This window comes from Tiliqua scincoides, chromosome 1, assembly GCF_035046505.1.
Source record: "Tiliqua scincoides isolate rTilSci1 chromosome 1, rTilSci1.hap2, whole genome shotgun sequence".
NCBI lineage: Eukaryota > Metazoa > Chordata > Lepidosauria > Squamata > Scincidae > Tiliqua > Tiliqua scincoides.
The window spans coordinates 235291705-235311494 of NC_089821.1; the positions used below are offsets into that span (position 1 = coordinate 235291705).

At 48.3% G+C, this 19790-nt stretch overlaps 1 protein-coding gene across 1 annotated transcript; it reads left to right on the forward strand.

The window, feature by feature from the left end:
- The first annotated feature begins 206 nt into the window (after positions 1-206).
- On the forward strand, positions 207-10984 carry LOC136641865 (uncharacterized). Its single transcript, XM_066617953.1, has 7 exons — positions 207-254; positions 532-607; positions 1839-1968; positions 6158-6414; positions 6843-6945; positions 7992-8269; positions 8802-10984. Exons 2-7 carry the CDS (start codon positions 590-592, stop codon positions 9027-9029), a joined length of 1014 nt encoding a protein of 337 aa, XP_066474050.1. The 5' UTR covers positions 207-254; positions 532-589; the 3' UTR covers positions 9030-10984.
- The last annotated feature ends 8806 nt before the right edge of the window (positions 10985-19790 follow it).

A 19790-nucleotide genomic window follows, 5' to 3' on the forward strand; every position in this document is an offset into this window, starting at 1 on the left:
GGGGTCTGAGGAAAGACAGTTCCTCTGGCACCCTGGCAGCTGGGGAGGCTGGCATTGGAAATCTTGGTGATGCAGCTGCTTGGTCTCAGAGTTCACCTTCTCACACAAACAGGAAGGGAAAAGGAAGAAGCACATGGGAGAGAAGGCTAAACACTTCCCAGAAATGAGCCCCTCCCCCCTTTTACAGCAGCCCTTTGAAAATGAAAGTGAAGGCTGCAGCTGCTCCGAGGATCTGCGTAGCTGCTGCATCCATGGTAAGGTTTCTATGGCTAAGACAGTGAAGGGATGAAAATCCTGCAGGAGAAAAGCTGATTTAATGAGCTGGTTACTTAGAGCTCTGCCTGGGTGGGGTGGGCTCTTGTGCCTGCCGTGGGGCTGCAGCAGAGAAAAGCTGGGTGGGGGGGGTCTTTCCCAGTGGGTGATTGAGAACTGAGGGGGAACAGGATACAACAGCCCTGCAAATTGGTTGTGAAGGAGAGTTGGGGGAGAGGGGAGAAGAAGGTTCTAACGGGGGGGGGGTCCCCCTTGCAGGTCCTGAGTCAATCTTACATGGTGCAGCCACCGATGAGAGTTCCAGTCACCAGACGTCATGGGGGGGAGTCAAACGGTGAGCATGAAGGGTCTTCCAGAAATTACTGCCCTGGAGGGGGAGGGAGGCCTGATATGTTTCCATATGTGTGTTCATGAACTGGGAGGGAGCTCTCTGTGGGACCCACTATGTCTTCCTAGTCATTCTCAGACTCTCACACACACACCCAATGGGAATATCCCTCAGCAAACTGCTCCCAATTCAAGGGGAGCCATTTTTGGCCAGGGGGAGGGGGGAATAATGGGGAAGGGGCACGCAGATACTGGCTCTTTTTCTGTGGATTAAGTTAATTACAGCACAATCCTAACTATGAGTTAGAATGTACGAAGGCACATTCACCTGCTCACACATAAACACATCCGTATGGGTCAGTTTCACTTTCCATAAGGCTCAATGCATTTTCCTGATCAGTTATCTGCACCAGCCTAGGAAGGTTGCAAAAGTGCCATAAAGCATTTTGCGTCTCCTCTAGACTAGAGCAAGCTGTGCCAGCACACTAAGATGTGGCTGCATCCAGCCTCCATAGCGGCTTTTGGGGCGAGCCTTGTGTCGATGGAACTCGACTGATGCAAGGCTCTAGGGTGGGCAGGGAGGAGGTGGAGAGGAGGCGGGAGGGAAGTGTTCCGGGGCTGGGGAAGGCACAGGCGGGGAGTGGGAGGTGGGGCTGGGATCTCCCTGTTCCTGAGCATTGTGGAACAACTTCAAGCTGCTTTACTCTTCACCTCAGGAGGTAGCACAAATCTGAGGAGACCCTTTGGGGCTGCAGTGGCTTACCTGGGGGTAAGGGGAAGAGTTTCCCCTTACCTTCGGCTGAGCCACTGTGGAGCCCTATCTCACACTGGATACAGTGCAAGCTTCCTGGTTTGCCTGTTTCAGAGCAAGATAGGCTTGCGTCCTTAGACTCCGCCCCCCAGGCCTTGTACGTTCAGTAACTGTGATTGTCGCTTGTCTGGGGCTATATCATTGCCTTGTTTCCATTTTCCAAGAGCCTTCCACATCTTTTCTGCCCCCCCCCCCCATTTCAACACTGCCTCCCTGCCTGGCAGCTGATGGAGGTCAGGCGGCTCTGGATCATGGCCCCTGGAATGCAGGGGGACTTCAGCTCTGAAACTGCTCTGTGTGACCCTTTTCTTCCTCTCTCCAAGACACTTCCATAGCTTTCCAGGAGCCCCTTGAATTTGGGCACCCCAAACATGCTTTCCTGTTTGGGGTTGGACTACAACCAAACCCCTCTGCTTACCTCCTTTAGTCCGTGCAGGAGAAGCTGGAACCAGGAGACCTTTTCCGAGTGGTGACCAGAAGTGATTGGGAGGAGCTCCAGAAGGATCTCTCCAGACTGGCAGAATGGGCAGCAAAATGGCAGATGCGCTTCATTGTCAGTAAGTGTAAAGTCATGCACATTGGGGCAAAAAATCAAAACTTTAGATATAGGCTGATGGGTTCTGAGCTGTCTGTGACAGATCAGGAGAGAGATCTTGGGGTGGTGGTGGACAGGTCGATGAAAGTGTTGACCCAATGTGCGGTGGCAGTGAAGAAGGCCAATTCTATGCTTGGGATAATTAGGAAGGGTATTGAGAACAAAACGGCTAGTATTATAATGCCGTTGTACAAATCGATGGTAAGGCCACACCTGGAGTATTGTGTCCAGTTCTGGTCGCCACATCTCAAAAAAGACTTAGTGGAAATGGAAAAGGTGCAAAAGAGAGCGACTAAGATGATTACTGGGCTGGGGCACCTTCCTTATGAGGAAAGGCTACAGCGTTTGGGCCTCTTCAGCCTAGAAAAGAGACACCTGAGGGGGGGCATGATTGAGACATACAAAATTATGCAGGGGATGGACAGAGTGGATAGGGAGATGCTCTTTACACTCTCACATAATACCAGAACCAGGGGACATCCACTAAAATTGAGTGTTGGGCGGGTTAGGACAGACAAAAGAAAATATTTCTTTACTCAGCGTGTGGTTGGTCTGTGGAACTCCTTGCCACAGGATGTGGTGATGGCGTCTAGCCTAGACGCCTTTAAAAGGGGATTGGACAAGTTTCTGGAGGAAAAATCCATTATGGGGTACAAGCCATGATGTGTATGCGCAACCTCCTGATTTTAGAAATGGGCTATGTCAGAATGCCAGATGCAAGGGAGGGCACCAGGATGAGGTCTCTTGTTATCTGGTGTGCTCCCTGGGGCATTTGGTGGGCCGCTTTGAGATACAGGGACTAGATGGGCCTATGGCCTGATCCAGTGGGGCTGTTCTTATGTTCTTATGACCTGACTAAGATTTCCCAGGGACTCCAAATACATTGAGCTGTCTGTGGAGGTGGTGGAAAGGTGGTCCACTTGACCATACCAGGTAAGCACACCTTAGATAGGATCTGAAGGGAAGTTACATGAGGAAATATCCAGAGGTCAGTTTCTCAGAAGTGACTTTGCATCTGCCCCTCATCTTGGACGTCCGTGGGGCAAAGGCTCAAGTCAGGCTTCTGTTGATGTCTCATCAACCTCTGCCAAATATATATACTGTTCTTTGGCCAAGCCCTCGTGCCAAGCCTTTGCTCCAGCTCAGTCCTCCCTTCACCTCCACGCTTTCTCTCCCTCTCTGCGCCCTCTTCCTTTTCTAATCCAGGGAGTGGAAGGAGACAAAGGAGCAATGGAGGCAAGAAGATGGGAACAGAGATGGTTGCCCCCATGATCCAATCTGCTTCCTGAGACCGCAACCTCTGTTGGCCTCATGGATGGCCCGGCTCTGCTCCTAGATGAAAATGTCAGTGGCACAACAGAGGCACATATGGCTTGCAGCAGCCATCGCCACTCCCAAGAACCCCGTAACCCCCCAAGAAACTCCTGAAGACCCCCTGAAAACAGCTTGAAACCCCCCAAGTAACCCCTTGAAAAGTCTACTGAAACCCCCTCTGAAAAACCCTCAAGAACCCCTGAATACGCCTGAAATCCCCCATAAACCCCCTGAACCCCCAAGAACCCCCTGAAAACTCCCCTGAAACTCCCCAGAACTCCCTGCAAACCCCCTGCAAATCCCCCTGAAATTCCCAAGAACCCTCTGAAAACCCAACCTGAAAACCCCCTTAACCCCCCAAGAACCCCCTGAAGCTCCCCTGAAAATGGCCCCCAAACCCCAAGAAACCCCAAGAAGTCCCTGCTGAAATCCCCTGAAAACCCCCCTGAACCCCCTGCACGAGCCCCAAGAAAACCCCCTGAAAACTCCCAAAGAATATCCTGAAAACCCTCTTAAAACCGCAATAAGAACTCCCTGAAACCCCCAAGAACCCACCTGAAAATCTCCCAAGAACCCCCTGAAGTTGTGAATGAAAATACAAAGCACCACATTTTGCATTTTAATTCAACCAATTAAGAAAAACATGAACCATTTTCAAACACTTCTGAAATAGAGTCCCATGTGAGAATTACTTGGAGTCTTCAGAGATTGGTGTTTGCCCCCATCTTCTTCAAAAATCCCCAAATTTCAAACTCAGAGGTAGGGCAGCCCCACTGGTTTCAGTGGGTTTTTCTTCTCGATAAGTGTGTATAGGTTTGTAGCCTTTGTCAAAGACAATAGCCAAGCGTTACTCAGAGTTCCTCTTTGCACCGTCTTCTGGGTTTTTATGTGAAAATTAATTCAAAAGTGAGATTTCAAAGCTCAGGTTTTGGAAAGGCTGGATGTCTGATTTCACCTCTGGAGTGATCCAGCACTCTCACATGTGCTCTTTTGATATGTCCTGGCCCCTGACCCTGTTTTCTCTGTTCACCACGTTCATTGTCAGTTGTCATCCTTCAGGATTCAGCTCCCTCTCCGGGGTCTTCCCAGAGGCAAAATCCACTGGTGTGCCTGGGGGGCAGTTGCCCCCAGCAGCACCGTGATCCACAACCCCCCTGCGCTGACCAATCCCATTTCCAACGCCTCCCGGGTTTATTAGGATCTAAATTAAATCCAGCAGTGATGGCAGATGAACCACAGCAGCAGCCACCACTGCCAGAGCCTCCCAAAGACAGCAGCAGTGTCTCCCCCTTTGCTGCCAGCTCTAGTGCCAGGGCTGCAAGGAGTGGAAGCCAATGCACTGCAGCACAAGATCAGGAGCTCCATCTGGTAAGAGCACCAGGCTTGGGGTCTGGAGGGGAGAGGCCAAAAGAGACTCAGGGAGTCATAGACTTATGCATGCACCAGAGGAAAGATTCAGGGTCAATCACAGTTCAGTTACTTGTTTGGCTTGGGTGGGGGGGAGTGGAGCTGAACCAAAGGAGAGGCCTTGAAAATTTCCTGGGATCTGGCATCTTCTGATCTTACCAGAGCCCATGAAGTTATACCTGAACCTGGGGTCCAAAAGGGAGCCCAGAAGCCAAAGGAGGGGAGCCAGAAACGTTCTGGGATCTCAAAAAATGTTTGCATATATTGGGCAAAGAGTGGCATTTCCATTTGGTGTCAGGCCACATAGTTGTATGTACAGTAATTAATAGAAATGATTATCCAATGACTGAATGAAATGATCTAATAATGATGAGATATAATTCTGATATAATTCCTCTCAGGAGCCCTGATGCAATATCTGTCCTAGATGAAGTCAGTAATGAGAAAGGAGACTCATCTCTGCATAGATGGTCCGGGGGAGTGAAGTCAGGGATCTGGAGCAAGTCAGGGATGCTGGTGGACCTGAAACACACACACACCCCCCCTCAACTGCTGACTTTCCAGTTCTGCTCTGCTCAGATGGGTTGTCTCTGCTGAGTGGTATTTACTTTTTAAAAAATCTGCCCAGAGACAGCTCAATAAACACATCATAGGATGGGAGTAGTGAAAAAAGCAACACCAAAAATGATACAAGAAAATCTAAAGTCCCTAAATGTTAATGAAAATAGGTGGGTTTTGAGCTACTACTATAATACGCACAGCGAGGGAGACAGGCTGATCTCAGGTGGCAGAGAGTTCCATAGCTAGGGTGCCACAACGGAGAACGACTCTTTCTTGGTGGATACCAAACTTAGCAGTTGGTGAAAGCTTTTCATAGGCCAGGCTCTCTGAAGCCTCCAACACATATTGCATCTAGGCTTTAGCAGCATATATATATATATAAGTGAGGGGGTGAGGGGTGGAGAAGGGTGATGAGACATCCTGCATCCAGGAAGGACACAGCAGAGCTTCCTTGAGTAGGGAAGGGGGCTGGCAGACCTCATCCTCCAGAGAGTTTTTCAGTCACTGCACCAAAGACTGTCTCTGATCCCTGCCAACTGTGCTTGCAGAAGTGGCAGACCAGAGAGGCCAACCAAGATCTTAAGGTCTGTTCAGGTGAGTGTGTAGAGTGTGATTGTTGGAATTGTAGTATATATTGATGCTTGTATCTCAAAGGTGCATAAATTTTGTTGTGCTGTAGTACAATGACAATAAAGTTACTACTACTACTACTACTACTACTACTACTAGGTACCACTCCGGTTCAGGTACCAACCCGAAGCTCTCTTTATCCCAGGCCCTGCAGGGCATTCTGTGAATTGTCGAGGAAGGCAAGGGCATTCAGGTCCAACAGTGACAGCGTGTTTGTGTTTCTGTTTTCCCTTCTCAAGATAGGGCTTCTGGAGTTTCTTCTCCCAGCTTTCTATCTGCCCTCACCAAAAATGAACTGGTGAAGAAAGAGCCATTCTCCGAGGTAGTGAGAGGGGGTACATACTGCACCCACAACAAGAATGACCAGGAATACAAACACAGGCCTGTGGAGATCATCCATGATGCAGAAACCTTGCTGGGAAAACAGGTGGGCTGCAAACCCTTGAGAAAAATCTGCAAGAACTTCATCACCTGGGTGTTCCCTGACAGTGAGCAGGTGAGGAGCAAACGTTCAGGAGCAAAACTGCAACAGGCTGAGGCACAATGCATGTTGTGGGCCCCTTCCTTGAGTTCAGAAAATCCCAATCTTCTGAGGAGGGGGATACACCTGGAGACTTCAAAATCCAAATCTCCAAACTCATGAGAGCCTTGGGCTCTGGCAGAAATTATTTGGTCCCTTTCAGCACAATCCTAAGCATGTCTACTCAAAGGTAAAGCAGCCTCACTGATTTCAATAGGACTTACTTCCAGGTATTACTACAGATTTGCAGCCTTAGTGGAAGACAATATTCCAACATTACTCATAGGACACATCTTTGCACCAAAGTTTGGGCTTTTAAGTAAAATTAATTTTAAAGTGAGATTTTAAAGCTCAAGTCTTGCATTTTGCCAAACACCTCTGCTTATCTTGTTTAATCCTCACAGAATGAGCCACAAGCTGGAGACCTGATAGAGATTTTCCGGGGACTCTACAACCATTGGGGGATCTACGTAGGTGGTGGAAATGTGGTCCACCTGACTGTGCCAGGTAAGCTCACTCCACTGAAGGGAGGTTTCATGAGAAAGGGGAAATATCTGGTTCCCTAACAAAGGATAAGTGGCCTTACACCTGCTCCTGGATGTACATGGGGCACAGGCTCAAGTCAGGCTCCCAGTTATTTCTCACCCCACTACTTGCCCCAAAAGGGGAAGAAAAAATCTTACTAATTGGCAAGACTGGTCGCCCTCCTGCCAAGCCAGCCTCTGCTCCCCCCTCCAGTGCTCTAGCTCAGTACTCTCCTTCCCTCCATATTTTGATATGCTCTTGCTCTCAGCCCCCCTCTTCGTTCTCCAGTCCAGGGAGTGGAAGGAGAAGCAGCAAAGCAAGTAGTCAGACAGAGATTGGTGCCTGAAGCCACCTCTTCAGTTGGCCTCAAGGAAGGGCTCCTCATGTTCCTTGGGCCCCAGCACCACACCCATACAGATGAGCTACCTTCTCTTCTGTGAGATGAAACATGTGACCTTGATCGGTGCTCTTCAACCTGTTGGTCAGTAGCCCGGTGGAGTCACAAAACCTCATTTGGGGGATCGCAGCAACTTTTCAAAGTGTGCAAGGGAGGATCCAATCCAATCATGGCCCTGCCTCATCCAAACTGAGTTCTTGATAGAATCCTGCACAGACTCTTCTCATGATGCCCTGCCGCATTTAAGGCTGGCCCTGCTCAGGCTACTACCTCATAGGTGAAGACACAAGAGAGAGGAGGAAATGGGGCAGGTGGCAACAGGGACGAATTGGGTCCTGGGAGGGGATGGGATTGGCAGTGGGCCCCCAGTTTCTGCATAGACAGTTGCAAGGAGTGAAGGTTAACATTTGTAGCAAGTTAGGGATGCTGATGGACCTGAAATGTCCTTCCTAGTTGCTGACTTTCCAATTCTGTGCTGCTCAGCTGGCCTGCCCCTGTTGTGCAGTATTTTCTTTAAAAAAAATCACTACCCCAGACACAACTCCATAAACACAGCAAAGGATGGCAGCTGAGAAACAAGCAGCATCAAAACAGTGGCAGCCTGTTTGTGCTTCTGTTTTCCCTTCTTGAGGTGGGACTTCTGGATCTTCAGGATCTGCCTCCTCCAGCTTTCCATCTGTCCATACCAAAAAGGGACTAGTGAAGAAAGAGCTGCTCTCCAAGGTAGTGGAATGGGGAATGTACCGGATCAGCAACAAGTATGATGAGAAATATGGCCATAGGCCCGTGGAAGAGATTGTCCGTGATGCAGAAGCCATGGTGGGGCAAGAGGTGGACTACAACCTCTTCAAAAACAACTGCGAGCATTTTGCCACCTGGTTGCACCACGGGGTTCCTGACAGTGAGCAGGTGAGGAGCAAACCTTCATCCTGTGTGTACCACGACAGGTTGCTGTACAGTGCATGTTGTGGGTCCCATCCTTGAGTTCTGAAAATCCCAATCACCTGGGGGGGGGGGATACATTTGGAGACTTCAAAATCTGAATCTCCAAATTCACACGAGAGCCTTGGCTCCAACGGAAAATGTTGGACCCCTTTCAGCACAATCCTAGGCATGTTGACTCCAAGGGAAGCAAAGGGACTTAATTCTAAATGATTGTGTAGTAGAGGTCTATAGCCTTTGTCAAAGACACTATTCAAAATTTACTCACTGAGCTTTGCACCAAAGTTTGGGCTTTTAGATGAAATTAATTTAAACATGAGATTTTAAAGCTCAGGTTTTGGAAAGGCTGAATGCCTCTCAATCTGTTTGTTTTAAATTCTGGTGGCTTTCCACCTTCTAAATGATACCTACCAGCAGAATTTCACTTTGAAATTCTGGGAGACATGGAAGAGAAAAACTCACTGTGTACAAACATCCCAACCTTTCTCCTCTCCTCCAGGTGGAAATAGTGGAAGAGGGCCTAACTGGGAACCTTACAGAAGGTGCTGTTGCAATTGCTATGTGGTTTTTTTTGGCTACCTGGGTCAAAGACCACATTAAAGAAATTAGGAAGAAAAACACCACCAAGCGCAACAAAGAAGATAGGATGAAAAATACCATCAATGGGCAGACTCAGGAGGCCAATGGATTTTGGCTGGAAATTCAACCAGAGGCATCTGCACTATAACCCCCCTCCCCCCAATATTCTGGAAACATGGCTAACTCTTACTATATATTGTGTTCCCCTTCTGTTTCTCTCTTTGTGGGTGGGTGGGGGAGTGTGTGTGTCCCCAAATATAGGTTACAATAGAATTGTCTATAAGTCAGGGAATGGCACTCTGTACAGGTTGTGTTTCATTATTCGCAAGGGTTTCGTTCCCAGAATTCCCTTGGATGGCAAAAAATGCACAAAAGCAAATCAATTTAAAAAACAAAGTCCCTTTTCTTCTGTGATTTCAAAACAGCCTTGCTGACCTTTTGAAATGCACACAGAGGCAATCAGTCTCTCTCCAGGTGCTTAGGCTTTACTAGAAGGCAGCAATCCCTCCCTTCACCAGGAACCCCAGCAATGGGGAAAGAATGGGTGATAATCACTGCCATTTAACCTTGTTTCAAATGCTCAGGGGGAAGGGAGGAGTGAAGCCTGGAGAATGACTGATGGATTGTCAACCAGCTGCCCTCTCTCACTATTAAACAACTGTTTTCCTTTAATTTAAAGGGTACTTCTCATCAGTGTTGGGATAGAATTGGATTGCCAATAGGAAATTGGATTTTCCCCCCTGTGAAAAATCCAAGCATAATTAGGTTATACCTATAATCCCTTGCATGACTGTCTCCCTACAACAGTAAAAACCAGTTTTTCAAACTGTGATTTTAAAGGGATACATTTTTACCCTCACCAGGGTCCAGCACATTCCTTTTCATTTGCAGTGGCCATTAGTGTTGAGTTGAATCTGTATATAACAAGGCTGGACCTGTATACTGTATAAGCACCATGTTAATTTCTTCAAAAACAGTGGCAAGGCTCAGATACTTTCAATCAGGCTACAGAGCAGTTAGTCTCCAGGCCAAGCTGCAGCCAAAGTTAACCTTTTCACTCCTGAGAAAAAAGTAAGCCAGGGCTCAAAGCTTCCATTTAAATCAAGTGCACCTCTTTCTCTTTGGCAGAATCACACCAGGCCATTCTGCAGCCTTGTTCTATTTTGCAAATGTTTGGTAGAGGTTTGGTTTTTTTAAACACCAGGATGTCATCCTTCTGAAACAAAGTCCCAGCCTACAATTCAGTGCACCATTACTTAAGTACACCATTACCCATGGAAAGTAATGGGGTCTACTTCTGAGAAAAATCAGGTTGCAACTATGTGTAGCTGCGCTTGCTCATGGTCATTCCTTTGTTGTTTGTCTCTCCACTGTGAATTGAATTGCACACTCCCAGTTCTGTGTTATATGTTGTATGTAGTGCCTCTGGTTTAACACACCAGGCACCTTAAATAAGGATTTGATTAATGGTTCTACCACCAAGTTGTTTACAGTGCACTTACAGTATTTATAAAAACGTTCTGAAGATCAGAATTTAAAAGTTAATTAATAAAAATGCATCTTATGATCTTTTACTGAATTTTTAATGGAGACTGTACAATTCCTAGGTAACAATTACTGGTAGTATTATTCACTACCAATTATTTTTCAGGATCTGGCCTTAGGTAAAATCAGACAAAACTATAGTCAGACACTCCCTAAATTTAATCCCCCCCCACTTACCCACAGGTCATAGAAATGTCAATGATTTTGGCTCAGAACCTGCCCTTATCTGTGAGATCAATTTATAATCAAGTGTCTATGGTAATCCAGTGAATTGCAGGTGGACCAGCAATTCCTCTCCTCAAGGAGTTTGGGCAGAATCCTAAGCAGGTCTACTCATAAGTAAGTCCTATTATGTTCAATGGGACTCACTCCCAGGAAAGTGAGGTTAGGATTGCAGCCTTTGTGATCTAAAGGGTTGTGTATTTGAGGAATGTGTCATGCGAATTGTGTAACTTGTTGTGCCTCTTTTATCTGATTGGGTGTTGTCAAAAATTATTACAGTATTCTAAATTAATAAGAACATAAGAACATAAGAACAGCCCCACTGGATCAGGCCATAGGCCCATCTAGTCCAGCTTCCTGTATCTCACAGCGGCCCACCAAATGCCCCAGGGAGCACACCAGATAACAAGAGACCTCATCCTGGTGCTCTCCCCTACATCTGGCATTCTGACTTAACCCATTCCTAAAATCAGGAGGTTGCGCATACACATCATGGCTTGTACCCCATAATGGATTTTTCCTCCAGAAACTCGTCCAATCCCCTTTTAAAGGCGTCTAGGCTAGACGCCAGCACCACATCCTGCGGCAAGGAGTTCCACAGACCGACCACGCGCTGAGTAAAGAAATATTTTCTTTTGTCTGTCCTAACCCGCCCAACACTCAATTTTAGTGGATGTCCCCTGGTTCTGGTATTATGTGAGAGTGTAAAGAGCATCTCCCTATCCACTCTGTCCATCCCCTGCATAATTTTGTATGTCTCAATCATGTCCCCCCTCAAGCGTCTCTTTTCTAGGCTGAAGAGGCCCAAACGCCGTAGCCTTTCCTCATAAGGAAGGTGCCCCAGCCCCGTAATCATCTTAGTCGCTCTCTTTTGCACCTTTTCCATTTCCACTATGTCTTTTTTGAGATGCGGCGACCAGAACTGGACACAATACTCCAGGTGTGGCCTTACCATAGATTTGTACAACGGCATTATAATACTAGCCGTTTTGTTCTCAATACCCTTCCTAATGATCCCAAGCATAGAATTGGCCTTCTTCACTGCTGCCGCACATTGGGTCGACACTTTCATCGACCTGTCCACCACCACCCCAAGATCTCTCTCCTGATCTGTCACAGACAGCTCAGAACCCATCAGCCTATATCTAAAGTTTGATTTTTTGCCCCAATGTGCATGACTTTACACTTACCGACATTGAAGCGCATCTGCCATTTTGCTGCCCATTCTGCCAGTCTGGAGAGATCCTTCTGGAGCTCCTCACAATCACTTCTGGTCTTTACCACTCGGAAAAGTTTGGTGTCATCTGCAAACTTAGCCACTTCACTGCTCAACCCTGTCTCCAGGTCATTTATGAAGAGGTTGAAAAGCACCGGTCCCAGGACAGATCCTTGGGGCACACCGCTTTTCACCTCTCTCCATTGTGAAAATTGCCCATTGACACCCACTCTCTGCTTCCTGGCCTCCAACCAGTTCTCAATCCACGAGAGGACCTGTCCTCTAATTCCCTGACTGTGGAGTTTTTTCAGTAGCCTTTGGTGAGGGACCGTGTCAAACGCCTTCTGAAAGTCCAGATATATAATGTCCACGGGTTCTCCCGCATCCACATGCCTGTTGACCTTTTCAAAGAATTCTAAAAGGTTCGTGAGGCAAGACTTACCCTTACAGAAGCCATGCTGACTCTCCCTCAGCAAGGCCTGTTCGTCTATGTGTTTTGAGATCCTATCTTTGATGAGGCATTCCACCATCTTACCCGGTATGGATGTTAGGCTGACCGGCCTATAGTTTCCCGGGTCCCCCCTCTTTCCCTTTTTAAAAATAGGCGTGACATTTGCTATCCTCCAATCTTCTGGTACCGTGGCCGTTTTGAGGGACAAGTTGCATACCTTAGTCAAGAGATCTGCAACTTCATTCTTCAATTCCTTAATAACCCTTGGGTGTATGCCATCAGGGCCCGGTGACTTATTGATCTTTAATTTATCAATGAGGTCTGAAACATCTTCTCTTTTAACCTCTATCTGACTTAACTCCTCGGTTAGGAGGGGCCGTTCGGGCAGCGGTATCTGCCCGAGGTCTTCTGCCGTGAAGACAGATGCAAAGAACTCATTTAATTTCTCTGCCATCTCTAAGTCTCCTTTTATCTCCCCTTTCCCTCCCTCACCATCCAGAGGGCCAACCGCTTCTCTGGCGGGTTTCCTGCTTCTAACATATTTGAAGAAGCTTTTATTATTCCCCTTAATGTTGCTGGCCATGCGTTCCTCATAGTCTCGCTTGGCCTCCCCTATCACCTTCTTACATTTCTTTTGCCACAGTTTATGTTCCTTTTTATTCTCTTCATTAGGGCAAGACTTCCATTTACGGAAGGAAGCTTCCTTGCCCTTCACAGCCTCTCTAACTTGGCTGGTTAGCCATGCGGGCACTCTCCTGGATTTAGTGGAACCCTTCTTTCTTTGCGGTATACACCTCTGCTGGGCCTCTATTACTGTTGTTTTAAGCAGCCTCCATGCACTTTGGAGAGATTGGACTCTTTTTACCCTCCCTTTCAACCTCCTTCTAACCAGCCTCCTCATTTGAGGGAAGTCCGCCCGTCGGAAGTCAAGGGTTTTTGTTAGAGATTTGCCTGGTATTCTTCCCCCAACGTGCACGTCAAAACGGATCGCAGCATGATCACTGTTCCCCAATGGCTCAGTAACGTTTACATCTCTAACCAGGTCCTGCGTACCGCACAAAATTAAATCCAGAGTCACCTGTCCTCTGGTGGGCTCCGTGACTAGCTGATCTAAGCCACAGTCATTTAGCACGTCAAGAAATCCGGTTTCCTTATCGTGACCAGAACACAAATTGACCCAGTCAATATGAGGATAATTGAAGTCCCCCATGATTACAACCCTGTCCTTCCTTGTCACCTCCCTGATCTGTTTCCTCAATTCAAGGTCCCCATCAGATTTCTGGTCTGGAGGACGATAGCACACCCCCAGTATTACATCGCTGCTCAAGCCTGGTAGTTTAACCCACAGAGATTCTACGGTGGAGTCGGACCCACCTTCAATCTCTACTTTGCTGGATTCTATCCCTTCCTTAACATAAAGGGCCACCTCACCTCCAACACGCCCCTGCCTGTCCCTCCTGTAGAGTTTATAGCCCGGGATTGCGGTATCCCACTGATTCTCCGCATTCCACCAGGTTTCCGTTATGCCCACTATGTCAATGTTTTCCCTTGTTACCAGACATTCCAGTTCTCCCACCTTTGCTCGTAGACTTCGGGCATTCGCATAAAAGCATTTATACACGGAATGCCCCAGGATGGGCTGCTTATTCGCTCCTTTGTCCCCGCATCCTCTCATTGTGCCAAACCGTCTATCACATCCCATCTCCCTACCTTTCCCAATTTCTTCTCCTACCCTGCCTTTGTCTTGTTGTTCTCTAACCTCCCCATCCTCATCCCATAGGGATGAGGAGTCCCGAACCGGATGCCCCTCAGCTCCTGTCGGCCTTCCCCCAGGGATCAGTTTAAAAGCTGCTCTGCCACCTTTTTAATGTTATGCGCCAGCAGTCTGGTTCCATTCTGGTTCAAATGGAGCCCGTCCCTCTTGTACAGGCCCCGCTTGTCCCAAAACGTTCCCCAGTGCCTAACGAATCTAAACCCCTCCTCCCTACACCACCGTCTCATCCACGCATTGAGACCCCTGATCTCCGCCTGCCTAGCTGGCCCTGCGCGTGGAACAGGTAGCACTTCAGAGAACGCTACCTTTGAGGTCCTGGCTTTCAGCTTCCTGCCTAAAAGCCTAAATTTGGCCTCCAGGACCTCCCAGCTACACTTGCCCACGTCGTTGGTGCCAACATGCACCACAGCCGCTACCTCTCCCCCAGCACTGTCTACTAGCCTGTCTAGACGAGAAGTGATGTCCGCAACCTTCGCACCAGGCAGGCAAGTCACCATGCGGTCCTCACATCCGTCGCAAACCCCCCTCTCTATGTTTCTAATAATCGAATCCCCCACTACAAGAAGCCCCCGACCCCCCTCCCGCCGAGGAGTATCCCGAGTGCGCTCAGATACGGGCCCATCCCCTGGAGAAGGGATCCCCCCTAGGGGATTGTTTCCCTCCTCTCCAGGATGACGTCCTCCAGTCCCGAGACTTCCCACCCGGGCAGCCGAGGAGCTGCACGCCTGAGGTTGGGACGAAGCCTGATCGTCCCCAGAAGTCTCCCCACGGTCCTCCTCTGGCTGCCTGTGCTTCTCCAGGTCGGCCACCAAGGCTTCAAGGGAGCGGACGCGTTCCCTGAGAGCCTGGAGCTCCTTGCACCGAGGACACACCCATGACTTATGCCCCAGAGGCATATAATCATACATGTGGCACTCGATGCAGAACACTGGATAGCCCCCACCCTGCTGCTGGCTGTCTGACTGCATAGCTTTTTTGTTGTTGTTGTTGTTGTTTTATTTAGGGGTCCTTTTAAAAACCGTACACTGGATAGCAGCCCTCTTCTCAAGGGAAGAAGAAGGGCAGTGTCTGGGGCCCTGGCCTCCTCGCCCTGCTGCTGAACTCGCCCAGATGCTAAACTCTTGTGCCTTACCTGGCACTTAGTTCCCAGAGGCACTGGGTTCCCAGAGGCCACACGTGTCTGCAGAGAGCCTCATGCGATGGCCTGCCTAGCTTTATACTCCTGGCTGGCTCCTCCCCCCTCCTTCCTTCCTGATTGAAAGGGGGCTGGCCTTCCCAGGTGAGTTTACAAAAGCTCAGGAAGGCAAATGGCTGCTGATGGGCGTGACCTACTCTGCAGGCTCCTGAATGGACTGCTTGGATTAGCCTAATGGGGCTCTTAATGGGTTGGGAATTGGCCCTTCCTAGGTCCTTACCCTCCTAGTTCTGTTCTCTTAGGCTGGACTGTTTTTGTAACCTCAAGCTAGTTTTTATTTGGGTTTGTTTAATTATTTATTGCTCTCTAGATCCTGTGTCCCAATTTACTGACCTGTTTAGGTTATGTTCTAACTTAGATTAGGTTTAACCTGGGTTAAGTACAGGTTTAATTTAAACAAGTAGAAAACCTGCTTTTCACTTTATCCTCCTCCCTTCCTTCGATTAAGTGCTACCTTAGGTGCAGCTAACTTTCAATTTTGATTTAAATGCCTGACCCTTGGGCACTTACTCACGAGTAGGACTCTGCTCTTGCTCACGAGTAGGACTCTGCTCCTGCTCACGAGTAGCCCTATGTACCTCCCTTAGGTGCTAACTTTCAATTTTGATTTAAGGTTGCTTTAAAGGTAAGGTTAAGGTTAGAAGACAGGGAGTTAGAAAGACAAAGCGTTAGAATGAGTACACTTACCTCCTCCTCCTGCTCCTCCTCCTCTCCTTCTCCAAAACTCAGAGGTCTCCTTGCCTTCTCCTCGCCCAGATGCTAAACTCTTGTGCCTTACCTGGCACTTAGTTCCCAGAGGCACTTGGTTCCCAGAGGCCACACACGTCTGCAGAATTAATAAATTGCTATTAATTAAATTGCTCTAAGTGCTGTGGAATGACTTAGCAGTTGTCATTGTAAGAGTGTAACAGCTGGTTCTAGGCCTGGCAAACATCCTGTCATCCATCACCTGTGTGTCTCCCAGCTCCTGGGAGCTGCCTGTGGGCTCACTGAGCAGTTCCCATGAGAAGGTCGAGAAGTTGGACTCAAGCCAAAGACCTCAGCCACTGCACCTGCCTGATGTTTTGAGCATGGGGCGATAAGCTAGACAGCCTCTAATGATGCCCCTAGACCAGGGGTGCCCAAACCTCGACGCTGGGGCCACTTGCGGCCCTCGAGGCCTCTCAATGCGGCTCTCAGGAAGCCCCCAGTCTCCAATGAGCCTCTGGTCCTGCGGAGATTTGTTGGAGCCCACACTGGCCCAATGCAACTGCTCTCAGAGTGAGGGTGACTGTTTGACTTCTTGCATGAGTTGTGAGATGAGGGCTCCCTCCACTGCTTGCTGTTTCACGTCTGTGATGCAGCAGCAGCAAATGAAAGGCCAGCCTTGCTTTGTGCAAGACCTTTTATAGGCCTTGAGCTATTTCAAGACCTTCATTCATTCATATCTTTAATATATTCATTTATGTAAATTTATTCAAATTTTAAATGTAAATTCTTTTTTTTTCCCTGGACCCCCGGCACAGTGTCAGAGAGATGATGTGGCCTCCTGCTACAAACTTTGGACACCCCTGCCCCAGACAAATAAAGCATCTTTTTGCATCCTGACTCTGGATCAAGCACATTTCTTTCCCTGAATCCAAGAAGAACCGCCAGCCCATCGCTAGAGCTGCCAGCTGGAACAAAGTGCTCTGATATCAGGATTACTTGGATTCATCAGAGATTACTGTTTGTCCCATCTTCTGAAAGCAACATGTGTACCAGTGAGCACCCCAGAGGCCCCAGGCTGGCATGGCAGATTCCTTGATGACTCCCCAACTTCATGCAATATGAGATATTTGTAAACTTTTTTGGGACCTTATCTTGTCCAGCTTTCCAGCACCAATGCAGCTGAAATGCAGCCCTGGGATAAAGGAACGAATGTTCCTTTACCTTGAGGAGGTTTCCGTCACTGCCCGCAAATGGAGGATGCAGTGCATTTCCCTTTGACATGGCTGCATCCAGTGGTGTTCCTGGGCTTCTTCATGCCTGAGGTCACCACTTTGTTTGCCACACCCGTACCCCTGACCCAGAAGTAATTGCAATGACATCATCACATCACTTCAATTACTTCTGGAGTTGCGCCAGGAGTACAAGCCTACTCCCAACACAATTTCGCACCATTCCAGGCTGCCCCCCTTCTTCTCCTCCAACAAGAGGAAAGACACAGCACAGAGCCCTCAACAAATTAGCTGAACATGGCTAATTTGTCTAACATTGCATCTGTCTTCACGGCAGAAGACCTCGGGCAGATACCGCTGCAACGGCCCCTCCTGACCGAGGAGTTAAGTCAGATAGAGGTTAAAAGAGAAGATGTTTCAGACCTCATTGATAAATTAAAGATCAATAAGTCACCGGGCCCTGATGGCATACACCCAAGGGTTATTAAGGAATTGAAGAATGAAGTTGCAGATCTCTTGACTAAGGTATGCAACTTGTCCCTCAAAACGGCCATGGTGCCAGAAGATTGGAGGATAGCAAATGTCACGCCTATTTTTAAAAAGGGAAAGAGGGGGGACCCGGGAAACTATAGGCCGATCAGCCTAACATCCATACCGGGTAAGATGGTGGAATGCCTCATCAAAGATAGGATCTCAAAACACATAGACGAACAGGCCTTGCTGAGGGAGAGTCAGCATGGCTTCTGTAAGGGTAAGTCTTGCCTCACGAACCTTATAGAATTCTTTGAAAAGGTCAACAGGCATGTGGATGCGGGAGAACCCTTGGACATTATATATCTGGACTTTCAGAAGGCGTTTGACACGGTCCCTCACCAAAGGCTACTGAAAAAACTCCACAGTCAGGGAATTAGAGGACAGGTCCTCTCGTGGATTGAGAACTGGTTAGAGGCCAGGAAGCAGAGAGTGGGTGTCAATGGGCAATTTTCACAATGGAGAGAGGTGAAAAGCGGTGTGTCCCAAGGATCTGTCCTGGGACCGGTGCTTTTCAACCTCTTCATAAATGACCTGGAGACAGGGTTGAGCAGTGAAGTGGCTAAGTTTGCAGACGACACCAAACTTTTCCGAGTGGTAAAGACCAGAAGTGATTGTGAGGAGCTCCAGAAGGATCTCTCCAGACTGGCAGAATGGGCAGCAAAATGGCAGATGCGCTTCAATGTCAGTAAGTGTAAAGTCATGCACATTGGGGCAAAAAATCAAAACTTTAGATATAGGCTGATGGGTTCTGAGCTGTCTGTGACAGATCAGGAGAGAGATCTTGGGGTGGTGGTGGACAGGTCGATGAAAGTGTCGACCCAATGTGTGGCGGCAGTGAAGAAGGCCAATTCTATGCTTGGGATCATTAGGAAGGGTATTGAGAACAAAACGGCTAATATTATAATGCCGTTGTACAAATCGATGGTAAGGCCACACCTGGAGTATTGTGTCCACTTCTGGTCACCGCATCTCAAAAAAGACATAGTGGAAATGGAAAAGGTGCAAAAGAGAGCGACTAAGATGATTACGGGGCTGGGGCACCTTCCTTATGAGGAAAGGCTACGGCGTTTGGGCCTCTTCAGCCTAGAAAAGAGACGCTTGAGGGGGGACATGATTGAGACATACAAAATTATGCAGGGGATGGACAGAGTGGATAGGGAGATGCTCTTTACACTCTCACATAATACCAGAACCAGGGGACATCCACTAAAATTGAGTGTTGGGCGGGTTAGGACAGACAAAAGAAAATATTTCTTTACTCAGCGCGTGGTCGGTCTATGGAACTCCTTGCCGCAGGATGTGGTGCTGGCGTCTAGCCTAGACGCCTTTAAAAGGGGATTGGACGAGTTTCTGGAGGAAAAATCCATTATGGGGTACAAGCCATGATGTGTATGCGCAACCTCCTGATTTTAGGAATGGGTTAAGTCAGAATGCCAGATGTAGGGGAGGGCACCAGGATGAGGTCTCTTGTTATCTGGTGTGCTCCTTGGGGCATTTGGTGGGCCGCTGTGAGATACAGGAAGCTGGACTAGATGGGCCTATGGCCTGATCCAGTGGGGCTGTTCTTATGTTCTTATGTTCTTATGTAACCTGTGCTCTTCATGGCCTAATGCTTGCTCCAGAGCTCCCATGCTTGAGCCACAATTCACTTGACCTGTGCCTGCTGTTGGGTGCATGAGACCTCTTGCCCAGTGGCGTCACTAAGGTTTGCGTCACCCTGTTTGGGAGGCCAGTGCATCCCCCCCATGCGGTGGTTGGGGCAACACCCCAGTTGGTGGGTGTGGTGATGTACCATCGCCCCGCCCCCACTGGTTTTTTGGCTGTACCTTTTGATAGAACAAAGATATTTCAACGCGGTTTGTTTCATTGCATTCTGCATGAAATTACACATTGGTTGATATATAACAAGATGGTAATATTCTTACAAACTGTGATTGTGGTCACTAGTGGTGTCACCCCCTCCCTAGGTGTCAACTTACTAACACCTTATTGCAGCAGTTCTCAAACATTTAGCACTGGGTTCCACTTTTTAGAATAACAATCTGTCCAGGAA